Below are 19939 nucleotides of genomic sequence, written 5' to 3' on the forward strand. Positions count from 1 at the left end.
CCCCCTGCCAGTATCATCAGATTTAATCAGCATGTGGTTTAGAATATATGATTTTTCAACGATTTCAAGTTCCACGCATGGCATAACCACGCGAATTTTACATCGCAAGTGGCTTTACCACGCTGGAATTTACAACGAAGGATTGTACCACGTCTTACCTGCACGTCTTTCTCCAGCAGCCCTTACTTCCATCTACCATGGAAACAAGCGTCAAAACACGTCTTCCAAAATAAATAAAGGACTTCTTTTTTGACGTACACTGCACGTCTTTGGGGGAGGCTCTTTCCTTTTACTTCATTAATAACACAGAGCGTTTTTTTTTTAAAATCTAACTCGCTCCTTAATTGTTGTTATTTTTTGGGGGGGAGACCCCCCCAGCCCCCCTAGCCCCCCTCCCAACCCTCCCCCAGCCCCCCCAGCACGACTGGACGGAATACCACGTCTCCCCCCAACCCACGCTGAACGTACTTTCGTGGTATAGACGGTCGTGGAAGGCACCCACGTTGAAAAAACGTTTGCGTGGTAAGTGTACCGTGGTAAACGTTATGCGTGGGGATGCCTTCGTAGTAAATGATGTTTCCCGTGGTTTATTCTCACCTGTAGAGTGACAGCGGAGGACTAAAGAAGTGACATTACAATGCTGAAATAAAATATGTATTACGGTACATAAAACTTTACACGTATGATATGCCGCAACTTTGAAATGAAATAATTGTTTTTGTTGCTGATGTTTAAAAGACGATAGTCTTGTGTGGAGTAGCAAATTTGGCTGATGTACAGTTTCGACAACAGAGATTTCCCTTTATCGGCTTCTATCTCTCCTTTCACTCTCAACTGGGCGAAGATATAATGTGCAAAACAAATTAGTGTGCAGTTTCGTTATAAGGTGCAGTGTTTAACTTAGAAGAGCTATGTTACATATTGCACTAAAGCAAACACTCGACAAAGGTGAGCCTGGGTTGCTAAGTCGCTTGTCTCCGCCATCCAGCAGGAAGTGCTCGTATAAACGGAAGTTCAAGCTCAGAATGTCACGAGGGCCTTCCCTGGTTGCGCAACTCCACAGGCAACGAGGGCCTGGCACTGTGACGTGTGTCTCTCGGGGACATGGGCAGAAGGCGACGGCTGTTGGTAATTCTCACAACCATTTGTGACAACCATCCGTGATGAGGCAATAGTGAGTTTTCCCAACTGTTTATCTGTAAGTTGCTCAACGGTAAAGTTGCCATAGCAACAACGTTTGTGCCAGTTTAAAGTTATTGATATAATATGCAGATAGTGGAGCCTGATTTTTGTGGTGAGAGATTTGGTTACTGTAGGCCTAATTAACAGGATACCAAATCACGCCATCCAGGTGGAAAGCGATGACCCGAACAACCCAACCGGTTTACGAAAACGCCTTCCACGAGGAATGTCACGCCAGGAAGACTCCCGGCCACTGGTCACAAAATGTCCTCCTTCACTTGCATGTCGAAGGCGCCAGGTGCTATACTGAAAGGTTCTCTAAAGCCCTCTAAATAAGTGGAAATGTCTGAGTGAAATAAAGTTTAATGTTCAAGTCCTTCATTTTGATTTCCGCGTCTTTGAACTTCGTCTTGGAAGTTCGTCAGGAGGGGTTGAGTTTGTGCCATTTGACAACCACTTTTTCGGGGTTGGCAAACATGTCGTTCCATTGGTTGGCTGCTTCGCTACTACTGCTGTCAGTACTCAGCCACATCTGAAAAGAGAGAAGTAAAACACCTGTAAATCAATGTACACATATACGTCCCACCTGCCAATCACCTATTACATGTTCCAACTCTCCAGATATAGGGCAGTAACGGTGATGCAGTAAATGTTAGAATCAAGAGTTGTACAGCTTTCCAGAATCTTTGAACTTTAATGCAACAAGTGAACCGAGGATCTCAGTGTCTAAACCTGTGCTATGGGTCACAACTGTATGTTAAAGGTCCACTAATTTCAAGCTTGTAACAAACCTCAACAAGAATTTCAAGCCATTGGCTTCCAATGTATTGTTTAGCCGGCTAGTACATACAGCAGGGTGCATTCTTGATCTTATCTTCATGACTAACCATCAATCCTGTAATCTAAAGGGATAGTCACAAAAAATGGGCAGGCCATTCCTTTAACCACTAATTTATCCAACTTCACATAAAATCCCAGCACCCATAGTACCAATTATTACCCTCCTACACTTTACAGGCACTTCAATACCATATCCTTAAGGCAATATACAGCAAAGTTAAACCTTTGCAGCCCAACTTTACCGACCTTGGCCGCGTCAGAATGAACACTGTCTCAATTTAACCTCTGCCCTTGCACAGTTTTGCTCTTGTCATATTCATCAAAAACCAAACAAGGCATTTAAATACTTAATAAGTACCTAGGATGAAACATGTCAGCCACAACTTGGAACATCGAAGGTGTAAGTCAAAGTCCGAAGAGGACAAAACTCAATGTAAGATTCTTAAATGCACTTCCCCCAGGACAGCACGAACTTGTGGCTGCCCTGAGAACAGGGCATTCAACCGAATTGGGTGCACTTTCCCTGTTTGGGCACAGCGCACCTGTGTTTTTTTTCCAGAGCTTTATATAGCGCTTTACATAGCACTATTTAGGTTACATGGGGACACAAATTCATTTTTGTTTGGCACGAGGAGATTAAGTGATTTGCCCAGTATCAAGGATGTTTTAGCGTCATTAACGAGACTCGAACCCAGTTCCCCAGGTCCGAGGTCAAGCGCCCTAGCCGTTAGGCCAACTCTTCTCCCCAAGTTTGAAGGTGCGCCATGGAACAAACAGGGAAAGTGCGCCATATACGTGAAAGGGCTCCAGATAGCTGTGTAGTCTGGTTTGCTTGTCCTAAAAATAGGTTATTGTCTTCCTTTCCTACCCTGGAAAGGAACCTACTCCCGCCTATCACAGCTCTAGGACAATATCCGTATACCTATGTTCTCTGCGGGGCACAGGATGTCCAACTCAGAAACCTTCAATGTCTACCTAGCCTAAAATTACGATGAAAAATAACCTACTATGTTGGTGGGTTTTCCGCCGTCAAGAAGGGCACTTTTCTACTGTGAAAGTCTACAATCGGGACATGGTATTTATAATAGCAATTTTATTTGTTTACCTAGAAAATACAGGCAAAAGATTGTGATATTATTTCTAAAAACTATTTTGCCAAGTTAGATATGACTGAATAGGCAAGTGCTTTGCATAGGTCATGTGTGTTCCAATTCCAACCACTTTTACAGCTCCTTTTGTGCAAACAAATGCTTCTATTCAAGGTCTGATTTTGATCTTCTGCAGATTTTTATCTATCTGGCAAATTATTTATTATTATTATTTAGAATTTTGTAGAGCGCACAGCTACCTCTGACGGAGGTGTCCCGGCGCTGAAGACATAATCTCAGGAGGGTCGAGAGGGAGTGAAGTGAGATCATTAGATCTGTGAGAATAACCAGGTCTTTAGTTTTTTTCGGAATTGGGGTTCAAACGTCAGGAATCTTAACTTTGTGGGAAGCTGATTCCACAGTTTGGAAGTGGCTACTGCCAGGGCCCTTCCTCCTGTACGTGAAAGGCGAAAGCGGGGGCAGATCATGAGGCGGAGATGATTGGATCTTAGGTTTCTTGGAGCTTGTGAGAACCTCATTCTGCGACATAGGTAGGTTGGGCCTCGGTCATTAAGCGCTCTGAAGGCCAGAGTTAAGGCCTTGAATTGAATACGGAGTTTTATTGGGAGCCAGTGTAGTTTGATTAGGTGGGGTGAGATGGAATGACGGTAGGGGATATTGCAGACTAACCTGGCCGCAGCATTCTGGACTTTTTGAAGTTGGTAGATGAGGTAAGTAGGAGCGCCTACATATAGGCTGTTGGCATAGTCCAAGTGAGCAGTGATGAGGGCATGAACTACCGTTTTACGGGACTCAAGTGGTAGGTATGGGATGATTTTTTTTATCATTCGAAGTTTCCCGAAGCAGGCTGAGGTGACTTTATTGATTTGAGTTTTGCAGGAGAGGGAGGTATTGAATTGAAAGCCAAGGTTGCGGGCGGTTTGAACTGGTTCTGGGGGGGGTTGAGTTCAGACGGCCACCAGAGATTGGAGGGTATGGGCGATTTATGATTAAAGAACAGGACCTCGGTTTTGTCAGTATTGAGTTTTAGATTGTTAGCAGACATCCAGATGGCGATGTTGAGCATACAGAGGCGAAAGTTGTTAAAAGATTTTTCAGTGTGTTCTTTGAAGGAGAACACCAGTTGGGTGTCGTCAGCGTAAAAGGTTACTTTGACGCCACAGGATTCAACAACTTTAGCCAGAGGTTTGAGGTACACATTAAATAGGAGTGGGCTGAGGGCAGAACCCTGTGGGACGCCCCAGATCAGCTGTTTTTTGGAGGATAGATAAGGTCCCAGCATCACTTGCTGTATTCTGTTTGTGAGAAAGGATTTTATCCATGCGAGGGGGGGGGGCCCGCCGATACCAACTTCTTGTAGGCGAATCAGAAGTTTGTCGTGTGAGATGGTATCAAACGCAGCGGATAGGTCGAGGAGGACCAGCATGGCCTCCTCTCCCTTGTCCGTGCATTCGCGGATTGATTCGGATACCTCGAGTAGCGCCGACTCAGTGCTATAGTCTGGTCTAAAGCCTGATTGGGTGTCGTGGAATAAGGAGTTGGATTCCAGGTAGTGGGACAGTTGTTTTTGAACGGCTTTTTCCAGAACTTTTGCGGGTTTGGGTAGAAGTGAAATTGGTCGGTAGTTGTTTAGACAGGAGGGATCAATGCCGGTCTTTTTTTGGAGCGGGATTAGCATGGCATGTTTCCAGGCAGAGGGAACAACCCCAGTGAGTAATGAGGAGTTCCAGATGTCCAATAGGGGGTTAATGATGATGGGGGCAATTTCGTTCATGATCAGCGCTGGGGCAGGGTCCAGGGGTGAACCAGATTTACAGTCCTGAAATAGCTTAAGAGCAAATTCTTTGCTGAGGGGTTGGAATGCGGTAAATGCATGAGAGCTGTTAAGGGTTGGATCTTTGGTGGTATCGGAATCTTTCTGAAGGATCGCTGCCGCTATGTTGGCAATTTTTTCTTTGAAGAAGTTAGATAGGTTTTCACATAATGTCTGTGACATGGGCACTGGAGTGGAGAGTGCGCTGGGGTGAGTAAATTCTTTCACTATATTAAATAGGGTCCTGGTTGAATTTTTTGCTTTGGCAATTGTTTCGGAAAAGTATGTGCTCATGGATTGGCGTTTGAGTTTGCGAAACTCTTTAAGACTTTGTCGATAGAGGGCCTTAGCTCCTGTATCATAGTTCTGTCTCCATTGACGTTCCAGCTTCTTGCACCAACTTCTGTGTGCTCGTAGTTCTTCCGTGAACCAAGGGGCCGATGGTTGTTGTCTACGGGAGAAGAGGCTTTGAAGAGGTGTGACTTTCTCGATAGCGGACGTAAGGTCGCTATTTAGTGCACGCACTGCTTCGTTGAGGTCGTCAGGGAGAGGGATTAAACTATTATGGTAGTTTGGTTCTATGGCTGTGAGTGTGAGTTTGTGCCATTTTCTGCCCTGAGATCTGATGGTAGATTCCTGTTTTGTAATTAGAGTTAGGGATAGCTCAAAGGGTATCAGAAAATGGTCGGACCAAGGTAGAGGTAGGGAGGGGAGGATTATGAGTTTCTCACTGTTCGAGAAAATGAGGTCGAGAGTATGACCTGCTTTATGAGTGGGGCCTTTTACTTTTTGCGTAAGATTGATGTTTTGCATAGATTCGAGGAGTTGGGAGGCGCGGTTACAGCTACTTACATCAACGTGGTGGTTGAAGTCTCCCAGTACCATGAAGTGGGGGTGTTTGAGGGAGAGATCTGCTGTGACAGCCATTAGCTCTAGGACAGCAGGTTGTGGGGAGTTCGGGGGGTTATAGACCAGAATCCCTGAGCAAACTGCTGTGGTGGAGTCGGTGATAGAGAAGTACAGAGCTTCAATGGGGTTAATGTTTGAGATTTTTCGTGAGGTGATTTTCAAATGCTTCTTTAGAATCACCGCGATTCCTCCTCCTGTTTTGGAGCCTTCACGGCTGAGTCCTGTGAAACTGTAGTCAGTGGGAAGAGCTAGGGCGATATCAGGATTGGAGGAGTCTTTAATCCAAGTCTCTGTTAGGAACAGTGCGTCCCAGGATGAGGTGGACAGTAAAAGCCAGATGTCGTTGGCGTGGCTGGGTAGAGAGCGGCAATTAACCAAACCCATGGAGTAGGAGTTGGTGGGGGGGGGTTGCTTAGTTGCTGGTGTGCTGTTTCTGGTACGAGACCAGTCTGGGCAGAGGGAGAAAGGACAATTAGGACATTTGTGCCGGAAGGGGCAAGATAGAGGAAAGCTACAAGTGAGGGGAGACGAGCAGGCTGTCTTACTTAGGTCTAGTAGCTGTGTGCTGGTCCATGTGATTCTCAGGGCTGGTAAGGTATTGCCAATATGGATGGCCCTAGGCCCGGAGCTGGCGCGGACGGGCGCAGACGGGCTTGCCTTAGGCGCGCCTTCGGCGCGCAAACGTCGCGCCCGCTGCGCGTTCGGTACATGCACATATTTTATAGAGAGAGGATGTCTCGGTAGAGGGGTGTGGCCTCGTGAAAGGGGCGTGGCCTCAGAGTGCGGCGGGAAATGGCGGCAATGTTTGTTTACCCTGCAAGTCCTCGGCAGCGCTAAGATCCGCTGTGAGGCTGTGGGCGGGTGAGTGAAGCTGTGGTAAAGTGAGGTTTTTAAAATCAACACACACGCATTCACACAGGTTTGTCAGATCGTTATTTCAACCAAAATACAAGTTATCGTGACTCTCAAAGTATTTTAAAAATTAGCGAGTGCTCGTGCCTGTATCTCCCGGCTTCCGCCTCAGGAGAGAAGGTCTTCTGACCAGATGCTTGTTTTTCACGGCTTAAGTACACAGGGGGCGTGGCCTCGTGAAAGGGGCGTGGCCTCAGAGTGCGGCGGGAAATGGCGGCAATGTTTGTTTACCCTGCGAGTCCTCGGCAGCGCTAAGATCCGCTGTGAGGCTGTGGGCGGGTGAGTGGAGCTGTGGTAAAGTGAGGTTTTTAAAATCAACACACACGCATTCACACAGGTTTGTCAGATCGTTATTTCAACCAAAATACAAGTTATCGTGACTCTCAAAGTATTTTAAAAAAGAGCGAGTACTCGTGCCTGTATCTCCCGGCTTCCGCCTCAGGAGAGAAGGTCTTCTGACCAGATGCTTGTTTTTCGCGGCTTAAGTACACAGGGGGCGTGGCCTCGTGAAAGGGGCGTGGCCTCAGAGTGCGGCGGGAAATTGCGGCAATGTTTGTTTACCCTGCGAGTCCTCGGCACCGCTAAGATCCGCTGTGAGGCTGTGGGCGGGTGAGTGGAGCTGTGGTAAAGTGAGGTTTTTAAAATCAACACACACGCATTCACACAGGTTTGTCAGATCGTTATTTCAACCAAAATACAAGTTATCGTGACTCTCAAAGTATTTTTAAAAATGAGCGAGTGCTCGTGCCTGTATCTCCCGGCTTCCGCCTCAGGAGAGAAGGTCAAATGGAGACACTTGGTTCGCCTTTTTGGTCTTTTTTGATAATAGTTTGCGGAGGAAAACTCTATTCCTGTTGTCTTTTTTCCCTTTGTGTGAAAATGAACACCAAACATATCTTTACTAACAATGTATGAGATGGCTTCAAAATGGAAGTGGCTTGACATACGAAATACTGTTTTTATTTGAAAGAGCTGGTTAAACGAAGATAACCTGAGCTGTCACGTAACTACGACATCATAGCATTACAACCAATACAAAAGATGCGGTGTTGCTATGAGCCTGAGACTGTACGTAAAGCATTAGGAATTCTTGGATTGGAAAATCTTTTTTCAGGTTTATTGAAGTGTGCAGCTTTTTCTTGAAGGTTGTACACAAAACTACTTCTTATTCCAGGAACAAAAATAAACACCTTTAAACCATTTTTGAGAAAAGGGTGGCAATACCAAAGTTCTAGACACACTTGCCATTGTAATAATGAATGGCACTATTTTGGGCGAATGGTTTCAAAGGCCCGTTCACATCGCCTGCCACGTTAAAACTTCTTAATTCAGGGGACCTTGGCGCTTTGACTACAAGGGACAAAAAAAGGCTCTAGAGATGTAATCAATACCATTGACATTTTATTCTTCTGGGAATGCTCGTGGGGAGAACTGCAAACTGATATTCTTTTCTACTTAACACACAATTCAGGACCTTAGAGCCCTGATGAAAGAGCGTTTTGTTGGCACAAAATAGCCGTAGCCGCTTTGTACATTGGCAAGCCCGTCTCTCAATGGGGATCCGTCTTTCGAGTCACGCACGCTTCTAAAAAACACAAAGGGTTTTTCTTGGGCATAGAGTCATTTTCGTTCCAAGGATCACATTTACTGTAGTTTCTTCCTAGAGAGAGGGTGTAGGTAAGGCTCCAGACACACCTGCTCTGGAAGGTTTGTAGGCATTACCTGGACATTTGGCCCTACTTATGTGCTTGCTACACCTTAATGTGTCCAGCCCCACTTGGACTCTTCACTAATTGAAATGATTTATTTATAAAAGTTCAAGATACCAAAGTGAACATTTCTACTTCCAGTGGTATAGGAAGGGAGCCGTGGACACTAATTCACACAAGGAAAATGCCCCCACCCCCACCCACTCCCTCACTTTGTGGCAATGAAATAAAGTAGTCCCCTGACATCCTTGGACCCTAGTCGCACTGCATCTACAGCATTAATAGTAGTCAAGCTCCTGACCCTTTCCACTCAGAGGTGAGGTATCACTGTAGGCACTAGTAGTGGTGCTTCATTCCTGTCCAGATGCTCCAAGTTCCATACATCCCCCACGTCCAAAAAGAATTAAAGCTTTGTGTGTTCAAGCACCCTCTCCTCGCAATATCAAGACATGGCTGCCGTACCTTTCTGAAAAGGCCGGCTCCAACTTTAGCAACCACCTGCCGCATTGCAGGATGCCACCTTCTCTTCCCTATACTCCTTCTCCCCATTCTGCTATATCTGTAATTTGCAATTCTGTTCTTGCTAACCTTCCCGCCCCTTGAGTGACAACCACTTCCCCACTTGTAATCCCCTCCCAGGAACCTTTGACATCGTACGCCATTTCCTTCAATTGTCATTGTATCCGTGTCCACCCTTCTCCTCTTGGGTCCATCATCAACTCATTGAAAACACCAGTCTCTAACAGCACCCCTTTGCTTTGTAGCTAGGTGTATATATGTGCACTGACATAACAGACACCTTTAATGTCCTTTGGTAATGCTGGTGCCCATAGGTGCTTGCTTGTGACATCAAGTATATTGGTGATGTGTTGTGTGTGCAGTAATGGGTGGGGCCTAGTGTGCAACTCAAGTACTCCCAGGTAGGCCTACTGTTGCCACCTGTGAAGTGAACTGGAGAATCAACAGCGTTCATATGTTGAGTAACCATGGCATGGATCGTCCCTGGGCAAGAAGGTGGTGGTAGGCAAATGTGTGTGAGACATAAGTTGTGCAACCCTAGAGGGATTTGGCTTCTGTCATCAGTGTTGGAAAGTAGAGATAATGCGCCACATCTCACTTCCAGCAGCTGTTTCTGGGCTGGATCTGGGATCCATCCGACCCAGGGAGATATGCTCAATTTATCCTGGTGTCATTTTCCAACACCGGGACACAATTCAGCAGCCCCAGCTAGTTGCCTGCATTCCTTTCAGTGCAGCAGCATGCAGGCATTGAGAAATCTATCTTATTTTGATGTCCAGATGGGCAAAAACAAAGGCCTAATGTAAAGGGCCAATGGCCCTTCTCATGTTCGAGGATCATCCTAGCTGGGAGCCATCTGGAGCCTATCACCTAGATACCAAAGCAATGGAAGGAAACAAAGGCAAGTAGCTTATCACTTCACAAGTACTTTAGAGAAACCATGAATTGGTGGCAGGTTTTTTACTTTCTTCAACCCACCATGTAAGAGAGATGCATGCACTGTAAGAATGCAAGATGTATCTGTGTGTTTGAGTAATTACACTAATAATGATTTATGTGGGATAACTAATTTATTTTTATTTAGGTCTTTTGTAGCACTGTTTATCCCAGTGTAGGGTGTCACAGAGCTTTACAACACACACAGAGGCACAGTAAATCATACACGTATGTAAATTAGGGAACAGGAAATATTATTTAAGACTGGACTTTATAAGGTGCAGCAACCCACATATTGTTTATACTTGTAGACATTATGGGGTCGATTCCGATCTGGTAAAATGCGCTCCGAATCGTCGTACGGAGAGTTTTTTCCCCATACGAATCGTACCCGTAGACGTCCCGTACGTACGACGAAGTACGATCCGTACCAGGTGCCAAAGTCCGTACGAGTCGTACAGGACTCCGTACGACTCAAATCTCCGTACGAGTTTCACTCGGAACCGGCTGTACGCGACATCACTACGGTTCGCGGCTGGTTTTTACGACCCAGCAAGTACGATTCGTGTCGGGTACGCGCCGTTCGACCCTTTTCCTACGGGAGCCGAAAACAGTCGTAAACGCAGAGTTCGCACCGAAACAGGTACGGAACGCCACCCCCCGGGTAGGGCACGTACCCCCCATGATCGCAGGGGTACGCGCCGTACCCCTGTGATCATGCGGGGTATGTGCCGTACACCCAGCGTACATGGGGTACGCACCGTACCCCATGTACGGTGGGTGTACGGCACGTACCCCATGTACGCTGGGTGTACGGCACGTACCCCGCATGATCACAGGGGTACGGCGCGTACCCCTGCGATCATGGGGGGTACGCGCCGTACGGTGTGTAGGTGATCGTGCGCTTTTCCGTACGAATCGACGTGTACCGTACAAATCGCGTCCGGGTCGGCCGATCGGGATCGGAATCGTCCGGTCGTACGGCGTCCGTACGAGTCGTACGGAAACGGCTCCGGATACGATTCGTACGGACGGGGATTTTACCGGATCGGAATCGACCCCCATATGTTAAAAATGAACGGTGAGTGGGGCTGTCCGTACATAAAGACTTTATTATTTCCTATTAGAGCCCTTCTTTGCAATCATAAAACAACAACAGATTAAGGGAAAGCATAGTGATAATCTAAACCCATGACTTAAAGTTTGCATGCGGCTCCTTGAGGCCGGTAATTAGACCATTGCACTATATGAGAAGGACTGCAAATTATGAAAAGGAATAACAAAAGGAACTCAGTGTGAAAAGCAGGAACTCACTTACCTATCTGCATATGATATAAATCCATGATCTGTATGTAACAGGATGTGCTTTGCAGTAGGTATATTAATTCTCTATTCTACTTTAGGAGTAGAAAATTTGATTGGACACAAAACAGAACTCTACCAGAACTGCATTAACCACCAGAGTTATCTTACTGCTACTATAATTCCCTCAAAATTGCGGGGCATACAAAGGTAACTGCAGCAGGTGCCTTAGCCCTGTAAAATATTTCGAAATACAGCCACTTAGTGACCAAGTAAGTAAGATAGAACCGGGTTGCTGTCACATTTGTCCTTGCTGCCAATTTCTTTGCAGCAGATTAAAAATATATATATATATATATAAGTTGACTTTGAGACTCTGTTTTTCAAGATCTGTCCCTTGTGATTCCAACCCCTTACGTCCGCCACACCTTGACCCCCACTTTATGAACTCCCGGAGTAATTTTTCTTGCAATTCCAGCACTGGTTGACACTGTCCGAGGCAGAGCTAGGCATGGGTTCTCGAGTGAGGCTGATGTGTGCTTTGCTGGAGGCGGCACAAGAATGAATACATGAATAAGTGAGCCAATGAATCAATGAGTGAATGAATAAATGCAAGAATTAATAAGCATGGATGAGTCTATCTGACCCTTTTATACCCTTGTGCGGTTCTTGGCATTCGTCTTTACCACCACTAGGTATAAACCTCCAAAAACAGCGAAGTCTACGAGTTTGTTGTAAAGGTGGCCTTCAGGTGTTGCCTTAAGCTATCATGGTCAGTTTCTTTCTGCAAATCATGTTGTAGATAGCTCCAGATCAAGGATCTCTGTTTACAAAAGGCAGCCAATAGACCCCATCAGCCCATGTACATGTACGCAGAGCACATTTCTTCCCCTTTATTTCACGATATTTACCTGTGCCATGAGCTCTCCAGTGACAGGAAGAAACAGATGATGAATTATGAGATAACAAAAAGGCAAAATGTGTACAACTATAGACTAACACTGCTAAACACATTTGCCAAATATGAACAGTTGGAAAGGGCTGGTAAACCATGTGTTCACTTAAGTGCTTAATAGTAAGTTCATGGCTCGTGCAAGTTCACATTTATCGAAAAACTATAATGTGAACTCAAATAAGAAAGTGAATTTAGGTTAACTTCAGAACTTTGCTCATAGCAAGCTCACCATGTTTACAAAATTCCTGGTCGCTAAGTGATTTTGAGATCATAGGCAGATGCTAAAAAATGCAACAGGAGTTGTTAAAAAAACCTTAAAATTGTTTATCTGCTGGGACATATTTCCGCTTGTTTAATAAACTCTACAATTGCTTTGTGAGAGACACCACCCTACCTGTCCAAGGAAGTGGTTTCGCCTCATTGAGCTCCTGCTGTAGAGTTTGATGAGAACATTGATGCCTTGTTCCTTCTGCGTCACTGGAAAGACCATGGTTTCGCCCCAGTTGACTTGGCCATTGGAGGACTTCAGCAGGCGCGTCTTCTTCTTGTGGATCAGCCCCTCAGTGCTGAACATCTCTGCCTTCACCAGAAAACCTGAAAGTGAAACATTTCAACCTGGACATCAAACTTTACATCATCAAATAGTAAACAGGTTTTAGCTGTAGGTAAGGAGGCCATGTTAAGCTTGTAAGAGAAAATATGCCCATCTAGGTCTACTAGTAGATACTTCTAGTGTGATGTCTAAAGCACAATTCTGGGCTTTCTGCAGGCACTTCTTTTGACCTGCGCAACTCACATAATTTTCCTACCTCTTGAAAATAGTAATTTCAATTTGTTTGTAATTCAGCCTTTAACATCTGGCAGTTATATACGTGATTGGTCGCAAGCCTCTTAATGTATACAGTATAACTAGACTCATTTCCATTGTCTTATTCAAATGATGCAATGCAGCGGACCAGTAACCAGACCATTTCACTTTTAAGGTACAGGGCATGTTGTGTAGAGGTTAGCGCAGTAAGGGGTGTAGGGCAGCAGCCAGAGCGGTTGACTCCAGAGCGCTGGTCTCACGGTTCGATCGCTGGCAGCACCCCAGCTCAGCATCATGTGACTCTGAGCAATAGCCCACTTTATCTCCCCGACGGCCCCCTAGCGGCTGAATACCCTTATGGGTGACAAGGTTGTGCTTGGTAAATATGGAATTAATTATATAATCTATTCTGGCACATATGGATTCAAATCCTACCTTCCACAACTGACCAAATTATGTGACCGAAAATAAATCACTCAATCTACCAATTCCATTGCTTCCTTATTTAAAAACATCGGGAAGAACCTGCTCGCCATATACTCCCCTTCATCAATGCTCACCTTGACCCTAAAACGCACCACAAGCCTTATTGCCTCCCTGCCCCCCAGGCTGACGGTCATTGGCGGAGACTTCAATGCAGTTATGTACCCAAACCTTGACACCATGAGCTCACAACCGAACATGAGGTCCGCCCACGCACGTCTTCTCATCAACTGGGCAGGCAAACTCGCTGTATGTGACACCTGGAGAATTTGGCACTCCCAGACCAGGCAATACATTCACACATCAACTGCGCATCACACGCACGTGACCGTTGACCATATTTTTATGCCTGCACTAGATTGTCAGAAAGTTAGACATATCTCTATCCTTCCTAGGGCCATATCTGAGCATTCGCCTATCCTCCTGAGGGTGGGGGACCCCCCAACACGCTTCGTCTGATCTGGAGGTTAAATGCATGTTTCCTCCAAGACAAAAACCTTAAAAATACTGTGGGGATAGAACTCCAACAATACTTTCTCACTAATCGCGACTGGGTCTCCTTCCCGAGTACTCTTTGGGAAGCGGGTAAAGCCACTATCCGTGGCTTCGCCAAAGGCCAACTTAAACTTAAGCGTTCATTCCAAGATGCTCGGATCACTCAATTGGAGGACCAAGCGACCCTCCTTGAAGGCCAGACAGCCACCCAGCAGGATGGCGCACGTGAGAGACAACTAATGCTCTTGCGAGAAGAAATCATACATGTCTCCATGGAGGCTACTAAAAGCACTTTCAAGATCCTCTGTAGCCAGGGTGTACGGTTGGGGAGATAAAAACTAACCCTGGGCGAAGGACTTCGCTACGTCCACGAAGTGGGCGTAGTGTTGCCTACTTCACCCTTTGCAAAGTAGGCGAAGCAGGCAACACTACGCCCACTCCTTGGGCGTAGCCAAGTTGCCCCCCCCCACCCGCCTCCCTCCCGCCCTCCCGAACATACCTAATTTTAGTAAATGGGCACATAAAAATAAATAAAAGGCACTTACCTTGTCCGCGGCGTCCCGGGGCTCCCTCTGCTCGTTCACGCCGCCGTCTGCTAACCAATGCGCATGAGCGGCCGCCCGCGCATGCGTATTGGTTATCAAGACGGCGGCGTGAACGAGCAGAGGGAGCCCTGGGATGCCGCGGACAAAGTAAGTGCCTTTTATTTATTTTTATGTGCCCATTTATGAAAATTAGGTATGTAGGGGAGGGGGGCATGCGGCGCATAGTGGGGCTACGCAAAGTGCGCAGGTGGGCGTAGTTTCTCGCCCACTTTGCGTAGCTTCGCGTAGCCCCACTACGCACACTACGCCCAGGGTTAATAAAAACAGGAAACTCAAACATCGTTTGGCCACATATCCAATGGCCAACCGTATCATCCTTGAGATCAGAGACCCAGACAGTACCACACATAATGTACCCTTGGCGATAGCCCAGACCTATGCCGCCTACAATTCCAAACTTTAGTCCAGGCAGCAACCCAAGCTTTCTCTTTCAAGTTGATCAGCCAAACGCATCTCCTACTCCCTCGCCTAAGCCAAACCGAGGCACTGGACCTAGTCCGCCCCATTACCCGAAAAGAAATCGGCGAAGCCATAGCACGCTCTACTCCAGGTAAAACCCCGGGTCCCAATGGTTTCCCTCAAGAATATTACGCCGCCTTTCAAGAGACACTAGTTCCACACTTGTTGGACACCTATGCTGAAGCGGTCGAGAGGGGCTCCTTTCTACCTGAAACAGACGCCGCCACTATCATGGTAATCCCCAAAACACAACCTACCTCAGTACATTGCACCGATTATCGGCCGATTTCCCTCATAAACATGGAGGTCAAAATCTTTGCCTCGATTCTGGCAAACCGCCTGAAATCTGATCTCACCAAATTGGTCCACCCCGACCAATGTGGCTTTATGCCATCCCGGGATACTAGACATTGCCTTAGATGCCTCTACATTGCCTTCGTGCACCGCCAAATAATAACCCTCTACTTAGCGCTTCTTCTTCTTGACTTTGAAAAGGCGTTTGATTCGGTAGACTGGCGATACCTAGAAGATGTCCTGGCTGAGGTGGGCTTGGGTCAACACTTCTGTAACCTGGTTAAGGTACTCTACTCCCACCAAACGCACAAGTCCTAGTCAATGGAGCACTCTCGAAATCCTTATGTATTGAAAGGGGTACAAGACAGGGCTGCCCCCTTTTGACGCTCCTCTTCACCCTGGTGATGGAGCCCTTGGCATGCCTTGTGCGATCTGACAATTGTATTCAAGGTTGGAGATGGCCAAACTCTGTGAAAGAAAAAATTGCAGAGGATGTCTTGCTCTTCTTGGCCAATTGGCCCAATCTGGCCCTCGCTGCCTTTGGGCTCTGCACCTCTTTGGGCAGTTCTCCGGTCTGAAACTAAATTCCAGAAAATCCGTCTTGGTCCCTTTCCACCTGCCCAGAGACTGTTTCGAATGGCAGTCCAAGATACCCATCAGAAGGCAATCATTCAAATATATGGGAATCTGGGTGGCCCTACTACCTGATCTCACCTGGTCTCTAAATGTCACCCCACTGATGCAGAAAGTCTGGGCAGACTCCACAGATGGCAATCGCTTCCGCTTAATCCCCTGGGCAGAGTAGCACTCTTCAAAATGATGATACACCCCAAATTCCTCTACATGATCCTAAACACCCCATTTAAATTCCCACGGTCCAGGTTTAAGGAGCTTGACAGTCTGACCACTAAACTTCTATGGACCGGACGAAGACCCCGCCTGGCCTTATCCAAGTGCCAGATTCCGTCCTTCGATGGTGCAATGGGCATGACCAATCTATATTTATACTATCTGGCAACCTGCCTACTCACACTCCATGACTGGTTCATTGGTGGCTGGTTGGATCCGGCATTTAGACTGGAACTGAGCGACTTGGGTCTACCCAGGATCCAGGTGATAATGTATGGAGGAACTTTCCCCAAGACAATGCCAACAGTGACGCAAGCAGTTCTCCTAGCTTGGCACACCTCCCTGCGTTACACCCAGTGGATGAACAAACTGACTCAATTTACACCACTTTGGTTGGGGACTTGGCTTTGAGAGGTTAGTGGCCTGAAGGACTTCCAGCCGTGGGACCTCATTAGCATCTCACAGCTTGGGGATGTCTGAACAAGTGACCGTATGCGCACCTTTCAAGACTTACAAACCTGTTACTCCCTACACCCCTCGCAATTCTATAGATACCTGCAGTTACTCCAAACCCTCTACATACACGTACCATAGGGCACATCCCTACCAGAATACAGTCCTCCGCAGGCACAAATTATGACAGGCAACCTGGGATGAGGGGGTGTCTCTCGTATCTATCGCTCTCTCACCAACAACCCACCTAACACTTTAGTCCGGTTGAGAAGCTTATGGGAGCAATGGGTGGGACCTCTTGAAGAGGAAGACTGGAGAGATGCCTTAATGGCACCCAAGACAGTCACCACCTCCACCCAGCTCCGTCTGGCCCAACTATACTATTTACATGCTGCCTACCTAACACCCAAGGGCCTCTAGCACTGATATGATACTCTTGTGCGCACTGCAATCACGACAAGGCCAACTTCTTCCACATGGTATGGGCTTGCCCTGTCATTGCATGCTATTAGGACTCTATAGAAAAATAACTCACGGAGGTCCTGGGCTGGGAAGTGCTGCATAACCCCTTAAGTATACTCCTAGGCATCAGCGATGGGCTCGATGAGTCCCGACCCGACAAACAATTTCTTACTACTGCTACAATGGTGGCCAAACGTGACATTGCGGCTAGTTGGATAAATCCGTTACCCCCGAGCATAACGAAATGGCGCAGAGGGGTAGACTGGTGCGCTGCACAAGAGAAACCGCTGTTCAAGGCCAGAGGGTGTCCCGCTAAATACTGGAAGGGTTGGGCAAATGGCTGGGGCAGATAGACTAAACATGTCTTCATTTGACTTGTGTTCACTGTGCAGAGCGCTGTGGGTCCGTGTGCTCCACATCTTTCTCCTCTACATATGTAAAATGGAATTGTCACATGAAAGCTGTGGTATACTGTATTCGACTATATGCTGGTCTTTGTTTAAAAAACAAATACAATTGTTAATCAAAAAATAAAAACATCGGGAAGATTTGTCAGAAGGCCTACCACAGTAATCAGTTTGACACTTTGCATAATGGGTGCATGTGGGTCAGTGGTAAGTCGGGACTCATTAGCCCTATCAGTGCCCTACTGCAGCAGTTGTGAACATATATAACTATTTCTCAGCCTCTATCCAATGCATTGTTGTTAGTGCTGCTGGGGTAAACAGCACCTTGAAAGAGAGGGAAAACCCTCTTTTAGCCAGTGAGGCCAGCACCTCTGCGAATGACAAGCATGACTAGTCTGTATAAAGACTCCTCAAGTCAACATAGGCTTTAAATTAGTATCAGTCAGTGGCAACTGGTGCTACTGCTGGTGCATTTGTAATTGTTGTCTTTGCGAACACTTTACATTGGGCTTAAGGGTGCCGCGTACATCTGATTTGGGTGACAGATCACAGTGAACTTGTGACCATTTTGATAAGGAAGGCAAATGGGCCTGCCATTGCTGAGCAAAGAATCCCTGATATAAATAGGGCCCATATGTATTACATTTCAGGAAGATGCCCTTCACTTAATATCCTACTGTCAAGTATGATCTATTCAGACAGATGAACCAACCAAAGCAGATAATATTGCTATAAATCACATAGAAGATAATATGTTAGATTCAGTACTTACACTGTCTCTGCTAGCAATTCTAAATTGAACTCTATAATGTTAAAAAAAGTTCTTGTGAAGTTCAAGGCAATAGAGACATCTTGGGGATATTTTTGTCATTAATAAATCAATAAGTCCCTTGCCAATCAATATTTGTAGTTTATGATGTCACCAGACCCCAGTGAAGGCCATATTGGCCAGTCATTCAAAGCAAGGGCCATATGTATCATACAAATTCGCATTCGCAAATGCCGAAATGCGCAGAATTTCGGCCTTTGCGAATGCAAATTTTCTAAATGGGATGTATGAATGAAAATCCGGTGCAAAATAAGGAATCACAAAATTTGCGATTCCTTATTTTGTAATTGCATTTAAGGAATCGCAAATTTTGCTAATTGTCCCTAAGGAATCGCAAATTACCACTAACTTCAAGTTGGTGGTAATTTGCAAAATTCTTGAAAAATTCCCATTTTTGCATTTTTCAAAGTGCCATGTGAAGCACATACATGCCCTTAGGGCATGTATGTGCACCACATATGCACCCATGCTTATTTCAGGGGTGCAACAGGGTGTCCTTTGGACACCCCTGCACCCTTGAAATTATTCTCAATTTGCGATTAGCAAATTGCGAATCGCAAATTGAGAATAAATACCCATTCCTTCCTATGGGCCTCCTGGCCCATAGAAATGAATGGGAAAGTATTCCTTAATTGCGAATTCGGAATATCAAGAAATCTCTAAACAATTGCAATTTTCTTGATACATACCAATTAGCGATTCTGAAATAGCGATTTCTTAAAAATCGCTATTACAGAATCGCTAATTAGTACCTTGATACATATGGCCCTAAGTCATTTTTAAGTCTCTGCGACAGACATCTTTAGCTATCTATAGAACGGCTTACTGTTTCAGTGTATAACATATACTAAAAGTTGGCTTAAAGTTGTCTACTCAGTTTTCTGCTCCTAGTTCTTTAACTTTTCTTTATAATCTTGTGTTTGTCCCGTAAAGGAGCATTTCGGTCTCTTAGTGTTCTGAATGGATGACTTGAGTGGAGGCTTTATTTTTGGTTAAGCATTCGATGGAAATAATTTGTTTCCTTTACCTTTCTCTCTTTCCTCCATACCTATATGCTCTCTCTTCCTGCTGATTTACTGATGCTTCTGAGCAATTACCTATTTCCCACCCCTCTCATCGTGTTTTTTCAGTTCACAGGAATTCACGAAGGAAGTTGGTGTTGGTGTTATATAAATAAATATATATATATATATATGGCAAACAAAAGAGGCGGCACACCAGGAATAACTTTTAAGCCTTTTTAATCAAGACTTCACCCCACCAACGCGTTTCAGCCAACACTGGCCTTGCTCACGGTTGGTTAGTCCCTCTACAGTGTCTCTATTTGTACTATCCCATAACTAGCCATTTAGGAGGCATTGTGGGAATTGTAGTTACATTACTATTTTTTGTGAAAAATAATAAAAAGAAAAGAAAGACAATGTGTGCTGTTTCAGTTACTGCACATTGGTGACTAATAGTTCACTGGGGCATTTTAAGTTGTACATTTCGGGTATGGTACCCAAGTCCTTCCTTAATGTTCCGCTCTTTTTGCAGTCTTATTCACAGATTCAGGGTGTAGTACCCAATGTCATTTTGAGAACATTTTATTCAAGATGAACGTGCAGAT

The 19939-nt window shown here is 45.7% G+C and overlaps 1 protein-coding gene across 2 annotated transcripts in view; it reads right to left on the bottom strand.

Annotated features, from left to right (window-relative positions):
- Positions 1 to 582: 582 nt before the first annotated feature.
- Positions 583 to 19939, bottom strand: part of TC2N (tandem C2 domains, nuclear) — a 255478-nt gene continuing 236121 nt past the window's right edge. Inside the window, exons 11-12 of one of the 2 annotated variants that reach the window (XM_078660065.1) lie at positions 12581 to 12780; positions 583 to 1714 (exon numbers count right to left, since the gene is read on the bottom strand). In XM_078660065.1, the coding sequence (XP_078516191.1) occupies positions 1604 to 1714; positions 12581 to 12780 (311 nt within the window). In that variant the 3' untranslated portion in view covers positions 583 to 1603. The remainder of the gene's footprint in view (positions 1715 to 12580; positions 12781 to 19939) is intronic. The other variant, XM_078660066.1, reaches the window with a different exon arrangement.

The sequence above is a fragment of the Lissotriton helveticus genome, chromosome 9, assembly GCF_964261635.1.
Source record: "Lissotriton helveticus chromosome 9, aLisHel1.1, whole genome shotgun sequence".
Classification (NCBI taxonomy): Eukaryota; Metazoa; Chordata; class Amphibia; order Caudata; family Salamandridae; genus Lissotriton; species Lissotriton helveticus.